At 41.6% G+C, this 15,811-nt stretch overlaps 1 protein-coding gene across 1 annotated transcript; it reads left to right on the top strand.

The window, feature by feature from the left end:
- Nucleotides 1–2,399: 2,399 nt before the first annotated feature.
- LOC130979217 (uncharacterized) lies at nt 2,400–3,488 on the top strand. Its single transcript, XM_057902603.1, has one exon. It carries the CDS (start codon nt 2,400–2,402, stop codon nt 3,486–3,488), a length of 1,089 nt encoding a protein of 362 aa, XP_057758586.1.
- Nucleotides 3,489–15,811: the final 12,323 nt, after the last annotated feature.

Raw genomic sequence — 15,811 nt, 5'->3', positions numbered from 1 at the left:
GCAGGTCCAAGTGAAAAGCTTGAGACTGAGTGGTTAAAGTCGTGATCCAAAAAGAGTGTGCTTAAGAGCTCTGGACACCTCTAACTGGGGACTTTAGCAAAGCTGTGTCACAATCTGAAAAGGTTCACCCAGCTATGTGTCTGTGGCATTTATGTATCCGGTGGTAATATTGGAAAACAAAGTGCTTAGGGCCACGGCCAAGACTCATAAAAGTAGCTGTGTTCAAGAATCAACAAAATTAACTAGGAGAATCAATAACACTATCTGAAATTCTAAGTTCCTAGAGATGCCAATCATTCTAAACTTCAAAGGGGAAATTGAGATGCCAAAACTGTCCAGAAGCAAAAAGCTACAAGTCCCGCTCATCTAATTAGAATTAATATTCATTGATATTCTGGAATTTATAGTATATTCTCTTCTTTTTATCCTAATTGATTTTCAGTTGCTTGGGGACCAGCAACAATTTAAGTTTGGTGTTGTGATGAGCTGATAATTTATACGATTTTTGGCATTGTTTTTAGATAGTTTTTAGTATAATCTAGCTACTTTTAGGGATGTTTTCATTAGTTTTTATGCTAAATTCAAATTTCTAGACTTTACTATGAGTTGGTGTGTTTTTTTGTGATTTCAGGTAATTTCTGGCTGAAATTGAGGGACCTGAGCAAAACTCTGATAAAAGGCTGACAAAGGACTGCTGATGCTGTTGGATTCTGACCTCCCTACACTTGAAATAGATTTTCTGGAGCTAAAGAACACCAAATGGCGCGCTCTCAACGGCGTTGGAAAGTATACATCTAGAGCTTTCCAGCAATATATAATAGTTCATACTTTATTCGAGATTAGACGACGTAAACTGGCGCTCAACGCCAGTTCCATGTTGCATTCTGGAGTCAAACGCCAGAAACACGTCACGAACCAGAGTTGAACGCCAAAACACGTTACAACTTGGCGTTCAACTCCAAAAGAAGCCTCTGAACGTGTAAAGCTCAAGCTCAGCCCAAGCACACACCAAGTGGGCCCCGGAAGTGGATTTCTGCATCAATTACTTACTTCTGTAAACCCTAGTAGCTAGTCTAGTATAAATAGGACATTTTACTATTGTACTAGGTGTCTTTGACCATTCGGTCTTTTGACCACATATCTGGTCCTTCTCCTTAGTTTCAAATTCATATCACGTTTTGGGGGGCTAGCCATTCGGCCATTCCTGGACCTTCATCACTTATGTATTTTCAACGGTGGAGTTTCTACACTCCATAGATTAAGGGTGTGGAGCTCTGCTGTACCTCGAGTTTTAATGCAATTACTACTATCTTTTATTCAATTTCAATCTTATTTCTATTCTAAGATACTACTCATACTTCAACCTGATGGATGTGATGATCTGTGACACTCATCATCATCCGTCCCTATGAACGCGTGCCTGACAACCACTTCTGCTCTACAAGCGAAAGCTAGAGTGTGTATCTCTTGGATTCCTGATGCACGACACATGGTTGCCCTCGCCTGACAACCGAGCCTTCCATTTTGTGACATCAGAGTAGGATTCCGGGATTGAATGACTGTGACGAGCTTCAAACTCGTGATTGTTGGGCGTGATGACAAACGCAAAAGAATCAAGGGATTCTATTCCGACATGATCGAGAACCAATAGATGATTAGCCATGCCGTGACAGAGCATTTGGACCTTTTTCACTGAGAGGATGGGATGTAGCCATTGACAACGGTGATGCCCTACATACAGCTTGCCATGGAAAGGAGTAAGAAGGATTGGATGAAGGCAGTAGGAAAGCAGAGATTCAGAAGGAGCACAGCATCTTCATACGCCTATCTGAAATTCTCATCGATGATCTACATAAGTATTTCTATCTTTATTTTCAGTTTATTTATTATTATTATTCGAAAACTCCATAACCATATATTATCCGCCTAACTGAGTATTTCAAGATGACCATAGCTTGCTTCATATCAACAATCTCCGTGGGATCGACCCTTACTCACGTAAGGTTTATTACTTAGACGACCCAGTGCACTTGCTGGTTAGTTGTGCGAGGTTGTGAAGAAAGTGCTGAGTAATAAACGTGCATACCAAGTTGAATGCCATTATTAGAGATCACAATTTCGCCCATCACCAACACTCTAAGACATACAACCCAGGTTGGAAGAACCACCCAAACTTTGGGTGGGGAAATCAACAAAACCACAACCAGGACCACAACAAGCCTTACCCATCAAATCAGCATCCCAACCACAACCCCAACCATCAAACAGGGAACCATAGACCCTACCATAACTCACAAAACACATCATACCATAACAACCAACCCATACACAACAACCTCAATCAAGATGCACCATCCTCAACTATGCAATCATGCGAAATCAAGAGCAACTTTGAGAGGATGGAGGCTGCAATAGTACAACTGTTATCCCAAATTTTAGGGGCAGTTTCCTCCCTCATGGACAGACAAGCACAAACTGACGGAAGGATAGATGCTAATCAAGAGGAATACAGGTCAAATCTGAAAAATCAAGGCGCAGCAATTTCAAAGTTGGAGACACAAGTGGGGATTTTGTCCAAGAATATCCCACTTTCCACACACACATTTCCCAGCGATACCATGGCTAACCCAAGAGGGGAATGCAAATCCATAACTCTGGGAAGTGGGAAGGTTGTAGAGGAAGGAGCCCCAAGCAAAGATAATCATGAAGAGGTTGCACCAAAACATGGGAACGAGGATGAAGGGGAGATCCCAGCTTCACCTCCACCAAAACCAGTTTTGAAGCCCTATGTGCCAAAGGCACCATACCCACAAAGATTGAGAAAAGATGGGAAAAATGGCAAGTTCTCTAAGTTCCTAGAGATCTTTAAGAGGCTCCAAATCAACATACCATTTGTTGAGGCATTAGAACAAATGCCACTCTATGCCAAGTTCTTGAAGGAGCTTATAACCAAAAAGAGGAACTGGGAGGCAAAAGAAACCATAGTATTGACTGAGGAGTGCAGTGCCATCATACAGAAGAAGTTGCCTCAAAAGCTGAAAGACCCAGGGAGTTTTCAAATCTCCTGCATCATAGGGGACATCATTGTTGAGAAAGATTTGGGTGATTTGGGAGCTAGCACAAATCTTATGTCCCTAACCATGATGAGAATGATGAAGATTGAGGAAGCCAAGCCAACAAGAATGGCACTCCAATTGGCTGACAGAATATTTAAGTTTCCACATGGAGTGGTGGAAGACTTGCTAGTGAAAGTAGGAGAATTCGTTTTCCCTGCTGATTTCGTTTTGCTGGACATGGAAGAAGAGGCCAACACGTCAATTATCCTAGGGAAACTATTTCTAGCTACTGCTGGAGCCATCATTGAAGTTCAGAAAGGGGAATTAGTCTTGAGATTGCATGAAAAGAAAATGGTCTTCAACGTCTTTAAAGCAATGAGTTACCCCAAGGAACCCATAGGAGAATGCATGCTGGTAGACACCATGAAATAGATAGTTCAAGAAGTCATGGGAGAAGAACAATGTGAAGAAAACATTGAGTTGGAGCAAGCATCAGATGGAAAACTACCACAAGCAACCATGAGGAACTCAATCATGCCAACTACCACAAACAACAAAGATGCAGAGTCACCAAAACTAGAACTGAAAGTCTTACCACCCAGCTTGAAGTATGCATATCTGGGTGCTAACAACACTCACCCAGTAATCATAAATTCAAGTCTGAGTATGGAACAAGAAGAGGAACTTATCTAAGTGCCGAGACAACACAAGGATGCCATAGGCTGGACACTTTCAGATTTAAAGGGGATCAATCCTTCAATGTGCATGCATAAAATCTTACTTGAAGAGGATGCCAAACCCTCAAGACAGCAACAAAGGAGGCTGAACCCAACTATGAATGAAGTGGTTCAGAAAGAAGTGTTGAAATTGTGGCAAGCAGGGGTGATCTATCCCATCTCAGATAGCCCTTGGGTAAGCCCGGTGAAAGTAGTCCCTAAGAAGGGAGGGATCACTGTTGTGGCAAATGAGAAGAATGAACTGATACCCACAAGGACGGTGACTGGATGGCGTATGTGCATTGACTACCAAAAACTTAATGAGGCCCCCGGAAGGATCACTTTCCCTTACCCTTCATGGACCAGATGCTTGAAAGACTGGCAGGACATGAGTATTATTGTTTCCTGGACGGATACTCGGGCTACAATCAAATTTTTGTAGACCCCAAGGATCAGGAAAAAACTTCACTTACTTATGCATATGGTATATTTGCTTATAGGAGAATGCCCTTTGGATTATGTAATGCACCTGCAACATTCAGATATGATTGAGAAGTTCATAGAAGTATTTATGGACTATTTCTCTGTGTTTGGGGACTCATATTCTGATTGCCTATACCATCTTTCTCTTGTGCTAAAAAAGTGTCAAGAAACCAACCTGGTTTTAAACTGGGAGAAGTGCCATTTTATGGTGACTGAAGGGGTGGTTCTTGGTCACAAGATTTCAAAATATGGCATAGAAGTAGATAGAGCAAAAGTAGAAGTAATTGAAAAATTACCTCCACCTTGCAATGTCAAAGCAATCAAAAGCTTTTTGGGACACGCTGGGTTCTATAGGAGGTTTATCAAGGACTTTTCAAAGATTGCGAAACCCCTCAGCAACCTACTTGTCTCAAATACTCCTTTTGTTTTTTATAGAGAATGCATGGTAGCCTTTGATGAACTCAAAAAGAAACTCTCCTCTGCACCTATCATAGCACCACCAAGCTGAAATCTTCCCTTTGAACTAATGTGTGATGCATCTGATTTTGCTGTTTGTGCTGTCCTAGGACAGAGGAAAGACAAGCTAGTACATGTTATTTACTATGCTAGCAAGGCCCTTAATGAGAATCAAAGGAACTATACCACCACAGAGAAAGAACTTTTAGCCATAGTTTTTACTTTTGATAAGTTTAGATCATATCTCATTGGCTCAAAAGTAATTGTGTTCAGTGATCATGCAGCACTCAAATACTTGCTTACCAAACAAGAATCTAAGCCCAGACTAATAAGGTGGATCCTGCTGCTCCAAGAATTTGATATTGAGATTAAAGATAGGAGCAGAGCAGAGAACAAGGTAGCTGACCACCTCTCAAGGATCCCACAAGAAGAAGAAATACAGCAAGTAGTAGTTGGTGCACGAAATTATGATCCATTCTTTTCACAACTCAAACAGTCCCAGGTAATTGCTCCAAAAACATGGTGCTCAATACCATGGTCTAAACATAATTTCACAACTTCACACAACTAACCAGCAAGTGCACTGGGTCGTCCAAGTAATAAACCTTACGCGAGTAAGGGTCGATCCCACGGAGATTATTGGTATGAAGCAAGCTATGGTCATCTTGTAAATCTTAGTCAGGCAGATTCAAATGGTTATGAATGATATATGAATAAAACATAAGATAAAGATAGGGATACTTATGTAATTCATTGGTGAGAATTTCAGATAAGCGAATGGAGATGCTTTGTCCCTTCCGTCTCTCTGCTTTCCTACTGTCTTCATCCAATCCTTCTTACTCCTTTCCATGGCAAGCTATATGTTGGGCATCACCGTTGTCAGTGGCTACAGTCCCGTCCTCTCAGTGAAAATGTTCAACGCACCCTGTCACGGCACGGCTAATCATCTGTCGGTTCTCAATCAGGTTGGAATAGAATCCATTGATTCTTTTGCGTCTGTCACTAACGCCCAGCCTTCAGGAGTTTGAAGCTCGTCATAGTCATTCAATCATTGAATCCTACTTAGAATACCACAGACAAGGTTTAGACCTTCCGGATTCTCTTGAATGCCGCCATCAATTCTAGCTTATACCACGAAGATTCCGATTAAGGAATCCAAGAGATAAACATTCAAGCCTTGTTAGAACGGGAGTGGTTGTCAGGCACGCGTTCATAAGTGAGAATGATGATGAGCATCACATAATCATCATATTCATCAAGTTCTTGAGTGCGAATGAATATCTTGGAATAAGAACAAGCTGAATTGAATAGAAGAACAATAGTAATTGCATTAATACTCGAGGTACAGCAAAGCTCCACACCTTAATCTATGGTGTGTAGAAACTCCACCGTTGAAAATACATAAGAACAAAAGTGATCATTGGCTTCGGCCCCAGAGAGGGAACCAGAAAAACCAAGATGAAAATACAATAGTAAAAGGTCCTATTTGTAGATAACTAGTAGCCTAGGGTTTACAGAAATGAGTAAATGACATAAAAATCCACTTCCGGGCCCACTTGGTGTGTGCTTGGGCTGAGCATTGAAGCATTTTCGTGTAGAGACTTCTCTTGGAGTTAAACGCCAGCTTTTGTGCCAGTTTGGGCGTTTAACTCCCATTCTTGTGCCAGTTCCGGCGTTTAACGCTGGGTAGTTTTGAGCTGATTTGGAGCGCCAGTTTGGGCCATCAAATCTCGGGCAAAGTATGAACTATTATACATTTCTGGAAAGTCCAGAATGTCTACTTTCCAAAGCATTTAAGAGGGCGCCAATTGGGCTTCTGTAGCTCCAGAAAATTCACTTCGAGTGCAGGGAGGTCAGAATCCAACAGCATCTGCAGTCCTTTTCAGTCTCTGAATTAGATTTTTGCTCAGGTCCCTAAATTTCAGCCAGAAAATACCTGAAATCACAGAAAAATACACAAACTCATAGTAAAATCTAGAAAAGTAAATTTTAACTAAAAACTAATAAAAATATAATAAAAACTAACTAAAACATACTAAAAACATACTAAAAATAATGTCAAAAAGCGTATAAATTATCCGCTCATCACAACACCAAACTTAAATTGTTGCTTGTCCCCAAGCAACTGAAAATCAAATAAGATAAAGAGAAGAGAATATGCAATGAATTCCAAAAACATCTATGAAGATCAGTATTAATTAGATGAGCGGGGCTTTTAGCTTTTTGCCTCTGAACAGTTTTGGCATCTCACTCTATCCTTTGAAATTCAGAATGATTGGCTTCTATAGGAACTCAGAATCCAGATAGTGTTATTGATTCTCCTAGTTAAGTATGATGATTCTTGAACACAGCTACTTTATGAGTCTTGGCCGTGGCCCAAAGTACTCTGTCTTCCAGTATTACCACCGGATACATACATGCCACAAACACATAATTGGGTGAACCTTTTCAGATTGTGACTCATCTTTGCTAGAGTCTCCAATTAGAGGTGTCCAGGGTTCTTAAGCACACTCTTTTTGCCTTGGATCAAAACTTTATTTCTTTCTTTTTCTTTCTTTTTCTCTTTCTCCCTTTTTTTCTCGTTTTTTTTTCGCTTCTTTTTTTTTGTATTCACTGCTTTTTCTTGCTTCAAGAATCATTTTTATGATTTTTCAGATTCTCAGTAACATGTCTCCTTTTTCATCATTCTTTCAAGAGCCAACATTCATGAACAACAAATTCAAAAGACATATGCACTATTTAAGCATACATTCAGAAAACAAAAGTATTGCCACCACATCAAAATAATTAATCTGTTATAAAATTTAAAATTCATGCAATTCTTCTCTTTTTCAATTAAGAACATTTTTCATTTAAGAAAGGTGATGGATTCATAGGACATTCATAACTTTAAGGCATAGACACTAAGACACTAATGATCACAAGACACAAACATAGATAAACATAAGCATGATTTTTCGAAAAAATAGAAAAATAAAGAACAAGAAAATTAAAGAACGGGTCCACCTTAGTGATGGCGGCTTGTTCATCCTCTTGAAGATCTTATGGAGTGCTTGAGCTCCTCAATGTCTCTTCCTTGCCTTTGTTGCTCCTCTCTCATGATTGTTTGATCTTCTCTAATTTCATGGAGGAGGATGGAATGTTCTTGGTGCTCCACCCTTAGTTGCCCCATGTTGGAACTCAATTCTCCTAGGGAGGTGTTGATTTGCTCCCAATAGTTTTGTGGAGGAAAGTGCATCCCTTGAGGTATCTCAGGGATTTCATGATGAGTAGGATCTCTTGTTTGCTCCATCCTTTTCTTAGTGATGGGCTTGTCCTCATCAATGGGGTGTCTCCCTCTATGTCAATTCCAACTGAATAACAGAGGTGACAAATGAGATGAGGAAAGGCTAACCTTGCCAAGGTAGAGGACTTATCCGCCACCTTATAAAGTTCTTGGGCTATAACCTCATGAACTTCTACTTCTTCTCCAATCATGATGCTATAAATCATGATGGCCCGGTCTAGAGTAACTTCGGACCGGTTGCTAGTGGGAATGATTGAGCGTTGGATAAACTCCAACCATCCCCTAGCCACGGGCTTGAGGTCATGCCTTCTTAGTTGAACTGGCTTCCCTTTTGAATCTCTCTTCCATTGGGTGCCCTCTTCACAGATGTCTATGAGGACTTGGTCCAACCGTTGATCAAAGTTGACCCTTCTAGTGTAAGGGTGTTCATCTCCTTGCATCATGGGCAAGTTGAATGCCAACCTTACATTTTTCGGACTAAAATCTAAGCATTTCCCCCGAACTATTGTAAGCCAATTCTTTGGGTCCGGGTTCACACTTTGATCATGGTTCTTGGTGATCCATGCATTGGCATAGAACTCTTGAACCATTAAGATTCCGACTTGTTGAATGGGGTTGGTAAGAACTTTCCAACCTCTTCTTCGAATCTCATGTCGGATCTCCGGATATTCACTCTTTTTGAGTTTAAAAGGGACCTCGGGGATTACCTTCTTCATGGCCACATCTTCATAGAAGTGGTCTTGATGCACCCTTGAGATGAATCTCTCCATCTCCCATGACTCGGAGGTGGAAGCTTTTGCCTTCCCTTTCCTCTTTCTAGAGGTTTTTCCGGCCTTGGATGCCATAAATGGTTATGGAAAAACAAAAAGCAATGCTTTTACCACACCAAACTTAAAAGGTTTGCTCGTCCTCGAGCAAAAGAAGAAAGAAGAGAGTAGAAGAAGAAGAAATAAAGGAGATGGAGATAGCTTTGTGGTTCGGCCAAAGGGGAAGAAGTAGTGTTTAGGGTGTGTGAAAATGAAGGAGTGAAGATGGGTTTATATAGGGGTGGAGGGAGGGATAGGGTTCGGTTATGAGTGGGTGGGTTTGGGAGGGAAAGTGGTTTAAATTTGAATGGTGAGGTAGGTGGGGTTTTATGAAGGATGGATGTGAGTGGTGAAGAGAAAGATGGGATTTGATAGGTGAGGGGTTTTTGGGGAAGAGTGGTTGAGGTGATTGGTGAATGGGTGAAGAAGAGAGAGAGTGGTGGGGTAGGTGGGGATCCTGTGGGGTCCACAGATCCTGAGGTGTCAAGGAAAAGTCATCCCTACACCAAGTGGCGAGCAAAAATGCCCTTCATGCCAATTCTGGCGTTAAACGCCGGGCTGGTGCCCATTTCTGGCATTTAACGCCAGCTTCTTGCCCTTTCCTGGCGTTTAATGCCAGTCTGGTGCCTCTTTCTGGCGTTAAACGCCCAGAATAGTGCCAGACTGGGCGTTAAACGCCCATTTGCTGTCCTTACTGGCGTTTAAACGCCAGCAGGTTCTTCCTCCAGGGTGTGCTGTTTTTCTTTCTATTTTTCATTCTGTTTTTGCTTTTTCAACTGATTTTGTGACTTCTCATGATCATCAACCTACAGAAAACATAAAATAACAAAGGAAAATAGATTAAATATAACATTGGGTTGCCTCCCAACAAGCACTTCTTTAATGTCAGTAGCTTAACAGAGGGCTCTCATGGAGCCTCACAGATACTCAGAGCAATATTGGAACCTCCCAACACCAAACTTAGAGTTTGAATGTGGGGGTTCAACACCAAACTTAGAATTTGGTTGTGGCCTCCCAACACCAAACTTAGAGTTTGACTGTGGGGGCTCTGTTTGACTCTGTTTTAAGATAAGCTCTTCATGCTTCCTCTCCATGGTGACAGAGGGATATCCTTGAGCCTTAAACACAAAGGATTCTTTATTCACTTGAATGATCAATTCTCCTCTGTCCACATCAATCACAGCCTTTGCTGTGGCTAGGAAGAGTCTGCCAAGGATGATGGATTCATCCATACACTTCCCAGTCTCTAGGACTATGAAATCAGCAGGGATGTAATGGTCTTCAATCTTTACTAGAACATCTTTTACAAGTCCATAAGCTTGTTTTCTTGAATTGTCTGCCATCTCTAGTGACATTCTTGCAGTTTGTACCTCAAAGATCCCTAGCTTCTCCATTACAGAGAGAGGCATGAGGTTTATGCTTGACCCTAGGTCACACAGAGCCTTCTTAAAGGTCATGGTGCCTATGGTACAAGGTATTGAAAACTTCCCATGATCTTGTCTCTTTTGAGGTAATCTCTGCCTAGACAAGTCATCCAGTTCTTTGGTGAGCAAAGGAGGTTCGTTCTCCCAATTCTCATTACCAAATAACTTGTCATTTAGCTTCATGATTGCTCCAAGGTATTTAGCAGCTTGCTCTTCAGTGACATACTCATCCTCTTCAGAGGAAGAATACTCATCAGAGCTCATGAATGGCAGAAGTAAATCCATTGGAATCTCTATGGCCTCAGTGTGAGCCTCAGATTCCCATGGTTCCTCATTAGGGAACTCATTGGAGGCCAGTGGACGTCCATTGAGGTCTTCCTCAATGGCGCTCACTGCCTCTTCATCCTCTCCAAGTTCGGCCATGTTGATGGCCTTACACTCTCCTTTTGGATTTTCTTTTGTATTGCTTGGAAGAGTACTAGGAGGGAGTTCAGTAATTTTCTTGCTCAGCTGTCCCACTTGTGCCTCCAAGTTTCTAATGGAGGACCTTGTTTCAGTCATGAAACTTTTAGTGGTTTTGATTAGATCAGAGATCATGGTTGCTAAGTCAGAGTGGCTCTGCTTAGAATTCTCTGTCTGTTGCTAAGAAGATGATGGAAAAGGCTTGCCATTGCTAAACCTGTTTCATCCACCATTATTGTTGTTGAAACCTTGTTGAGGTCTCTGTTGATCCTTCCATATGAGATTTGGATGATTTCTCCATGAAGAATTATAGGTGTTTCCATAGGGTTCTCCCATGTAATTCACCTCTTCCATTGAAGGGTTCTTAGGATCATAAGCTTCTTCTTCAGATGAAGCGTCCTTAGTACTGCCTGGTGCAGCTTGCATTCCAGACAGACCTTGAGAAATCATATTGACTTGCTGAGTCAATATTTTGTTCTGAGCCAGAATGGCATTCAGAGTATCAATCTCAAGAACTCCTTTCTTCTGATTCGTCCCATTGTTCACAGGATTCCTTTCAGAAGTGTACATGAATTGGTTATTTGCAACCATTTCAATGAGTTCTTGAGCTTCTGTAGGCGTCTTCTTCAGATGAAGAGATCCTCCAGCAGAGTTGTCCAATGACATCTTGGACAGTTCAGACAGACCATCATAGAAGATACCTATGATGCTCCATTCAGAAAGCATGTCAGAAGGACACTTTCTGATCAATTGTTTATATCTTTCCCAAGCTTCATAGAGGGATTCTCCTTCCTTCTGTCTGAAGGTTTGGACTTCCACTCTAAGCTTACTCAATTTTTGAGGTGGAAAGAACTTTGCCAAGAAGGCATTAACTAGCTTTTCCCAAGAGTTCAGGCTTTCTTTAGGTTGTGAGTCCAACCATATCCTAGCTCTGTCTCTTACAACAAAAGGGAATAGCATAAGTCTGTAGACTTCAGGGTCAACCCCATTGGTCTTGATAGTGTCACAGATTTGCAAGAATTCAGCTAAAAACTGATGAGGATCTTCCAATGGAAGTCCATGGAACTTGCAATTCTGTTGCATTAGAGAAACTAATTGAGGCTTAAGCTCAAAGTTGTTTGCTCCAATGGCAGGGATAGAGATGCTTCTCCCATAGAAGTCGGGAGTAGGTGCAGTAAAGTCACTCAGCACCTTCCTTGCATTGTTGGCATTGTTGTTATTTTTGGCTGCCATGGGTTCTTCTTCTTTGAAGATTTCTGTTAGGTCCTCTACAGAGAATTGTGCCTTAGCTTCTCTTAGCTTTCGCTTCAAGGTCCTTTCGGGTTCAGGGTCAACCTCAACAAGAATGCTTTTGTCTTTGCTCCTGCTCATATGAAAGAGAAGAGAACAAGAAAATATGGAATCCTCTATGTCACAGTATAGAGATTCCTTGAGGTGTCAGAGGAAAAGAAAAATAGAAGAAAGAAGTAGAAGAATTCGAACTTATCAAGAGAGATGGAGTTCGAATTGTTCATTGATGAATAGTGTTAGTCCATAAATAGAAGGATGTAAGAAGAGGGGAAGAAATTTTCGAAAATTAAGTAAAAGATTTTAAAAACATTTTGAAAAATACTAATTGATTTTCGAAAACTAAGAGTGGAAAAGAAATCAAGTGATTTTTGAAAAAGATTTTGAAATTAGAAATCAAAAAGATATGATTGAAAACTATTTTGAAAAAGATGTGATTAAAAAGATATGATTGAAAAGCAATTTAAAAAGATTTGATTTTAAAAATTAATGACTTGGCTAACAAGAAAAGATATGATTCAAACATTAAACCTTTCTCAACAGAAAAGGCAACATACTTGAAATGTTGAATCAAATCATTAATTGATAGCAAGTATTTTTGAAAATGGAAAGAAATTGATTTTAAAAAAGATTTGATTGAAAAGATATGATTTGAAAAAGATTTGATTTTGAAAAATTTTGAAAACTTGAAAAAATTTGAATTAAAAACAGAATCTTCCCTCTTGTGCCATGCTGGCGTTAAACGCCCAGAATGGTATCTGTTCATACCCTGACCGGGCTCCTCCAACTCGGCAGATCCATGAAAAGGTCCGACCTCGCCCTAAGGCCCACGCCTAAAGGTCGGACCTCGGACAAATCAAGCAAAGGAAGGCCCATCAAAAGGAACACAGCCCAAACCTAAAGGCCAAAAAGGCCTAGCAAAGGCGGTTCCACAAAGATAGGGATAAAACTCCTGAAAGATAAGATAAGATAAGAATATCTTATCCAGGGAAGATCACGGCAACTACTATAAATACACTGGAGCACCCAGGTATTTCATACATTCCATATTCTACACATATCTGCTTGGACCCATGCTAACTTAAGCATCGGAGTGTCATTGCAGGTACAACCACCAACCGCTCGGCACATCAAGCTCGGGTCCCAGAACCCTCACCTCGGGCCTCTCCAAGACAACCGAGCTACACGTTTCAGGTAACCCTCGGAACATTGGCGCCGTTGCCGGGGACCTGGAAGTCATCCCTCTATCATGGCGGACGACCCTCACAACAATGATCGCGCTGCATCTGAACAAGAGGAAGAAATCAACACCGGAGAACGACCGGACAGCCCTCTATCACCACGCACTCCAGGAGGAAACAAACAGAATCGCCCAAAGACATCACTCCCAAACAAAGATCCACCGAATCCCGAAAAAGGGGAGAGCTCGGAAATCCTGGAAACAGTCCGGGAACAACAACACCGGCTGAAACAACTTGAAGAGGACATAAAGAAGCAGAAAGAAACTGAACAAGATCTGAGAAGGGAGACTCGAAAGCGCAGAGAATTAGAAGAAAAACTGCGGAAAATAGAGGCCAATCTGAAAGACCGGACAGAACGCGGCACCACCCCCAAAGGCAACCCTGATCCCTTCACGCAAGAGATCATGAAGGAGAAGGTACCGCGAAACTTCAAACCACCCGACATGGATCTCTACGACGGCACCACCGATCCAAGCCACCACCTCAGCAACTTCAGGAGCCGAATGTACCTAGTCGACGCCTCCGACGCAATTCGGTGCAAAGCCTTCCCCACCACTCTCACCAAGTCGGCCATGAAGTGGTTCGACAACCTGCCACCAAGATCAATCACCAGCTTCGAAGACCTAACCAAAAAATTCCTAACAAGGTTCTCTATTCAAAAGGACAAGGCAAAACATGCCCCCAGTCTACTCGGGATCAAACAGGGTAACCAAGAAACTCTCCGAGAATACATGGAGCGATTCAACAAAGCCTGCCTGGACATACAACACTTGCCCACTGAAGCAGCCATCATGGGACTAGCAAACGGTCTAAAAGAGGGACCGTTTAGCCAATCCCTATCCAAACGATACCCGACCTCCTTATACGAGGTGCAGGAGCGGGCAGAAAAATATATCAACATGGAGGAAACCTCCCAGCTAAGAGACTCCTCTAGGAAGGAAGCAACCTACCCACTCCGAGATCGAGATCGGGAACAGAAAAAGAAAGAAGAATCCAACTCGGACAAGCCCCGGAAGTACCACAACTACACCCCCCTCCGAGTCTCCCTGGTAGATGTCTATAGAGAAGTATGCCACACCGAAAAGATCCCACCGCCCCGACCGCTAAAACACAAGAGAGTGGGAAGAGATCGGTCCGAATACTGTGAATATCACAAACTCTACGGACATTCTACTAACGACTGCTACGACCTAAAAAATGTCATAGAAAAGCTGGCCAGAGAAGGAAAACTCGACAAATACACAACAGAATAAACGAAGAAAAAGGAAGGGAGCAAATAAATAATGCCTTCACAAAGCCCGAACGGAAATCGAGGAGAAACGGTAAAATGCAATAAATGCAGAAACGGCCATTTTTGAAATTTTGAAAAAACTACTATGCCCGAGCTCGACCTCCCAAAAAAGGACGAACTCGGGCAGGGGCACTGTTCATACCCTGACCGGGCTCCTCCAACTCGGCAGATCCATGAAAAGGTCCGACCTCGCCCTAAGGCCCACGCCTAAAGGTCGGACCTCGGACAAATCAAGCAAAGGAAGGCCCATCAAAAGGAACACAGCCCAAACCTAAAGGCCAAAAAGGCCTAGCAAAGGCGGTTCCACAAAGATAGGGATAAAACTCCTGAAAGATAAGATAAGATAAGAATATCTTATCCAGGGAAGATCACGGCAACTACTATAAATACACTGGAGCACCCAGGTATTTCATACATTCCATATTCTACACATATCTGCTTGGACCCATGCTAACTTAAGCATCAGAGTGTCATTGCAGGTACAACCACCAACCGCTCGGCACATCAAGCTCGGGTCCCAGAACCCTCACCTCGGGCCTCTCCAAGACAACCGAGCTACACGTTTCAGGTAACCCTCGGAACAGTATCCATTCTGGCGTTTAACGCCCAAAGCACTACCCTTTTGGGCGTTAAACGCCCAGCCAGGTACCCTGGCTGGCGTTTAAACGCCAGTTTGCCCTTCTTCACAGGGCATTTTGAACGCCCAGCTTTTTCTGTGTAATTCCTCTGCTGAATGTTCTGAATCTTCAATTCTCTATGTTATTGACTTGAAAAGACACAAATTAAAAATATTTTTGGATTTTTTAATACTGAGGAATAATCAAAATGCAACTAAAATCAAATAGACAATGTATGCAAGACACCAAACTTAGCAGTTTGTATACTACTAACACTAACAAAATGAGAATGCATATAACAAAACACTCAAGTCAAGAGAATTCAAAGATCAGAATAATGGAAATCATCAAGAACATCTTGAAGATCACTTAAGACACATGAATGAATGCAAGAAGAACAGAAACATGCAATTGACACCAAACTTAAAATGAGACACTAGACTCAACATACAATATTTTTGGTTTTTATGATTTTTTAATTTTTTTTGGTTTTTTTGAAAATTAAGTGGAAAAAGAAAATAAAGATATCAAAATTCTTAATGAGAATTCCAGGAATCATGCAATGTTAGTCTAAAGCTTTAGTCTAAAGGAATTAGACATGGCAAGCCAAGCTTCAGCAGGACATTGCATTCAAGAGCTAAATTAATGAGAATCAATCAGCTTTGGTGATGATAAGAGCATCACCT

This window comes from Arachis stenosperma, chromosome 1 (genome assembly GCF_014773155.1).
Source record: "Arachis stenosperma cultivar V10309 chromosome 1, arast.V10309.gnm1.PFL2, whole genome shotgun sequence".
NCBI classification, from domain to species: Eukaryota; Viridiplantae; Streptophyta; class Magnoliopsida; order Fabales; family Fabaceae; genus Arachis; species Arachis stenosperma.
Note: the sequence above shows the minus strand (reverse complement) of the source record. Positions and strands in the feature narration are given on the sequence as shown.

What these genes read in the sequence shown, in the direction of transcription:
- LOC130979217 (XM_057902603.1), top strand. Translation starts at nt 2,400, where the DNA reads ATGGAGGCTGCAATAGTACAACTGTTATCCCAAATTTTAGGGGCAGTT.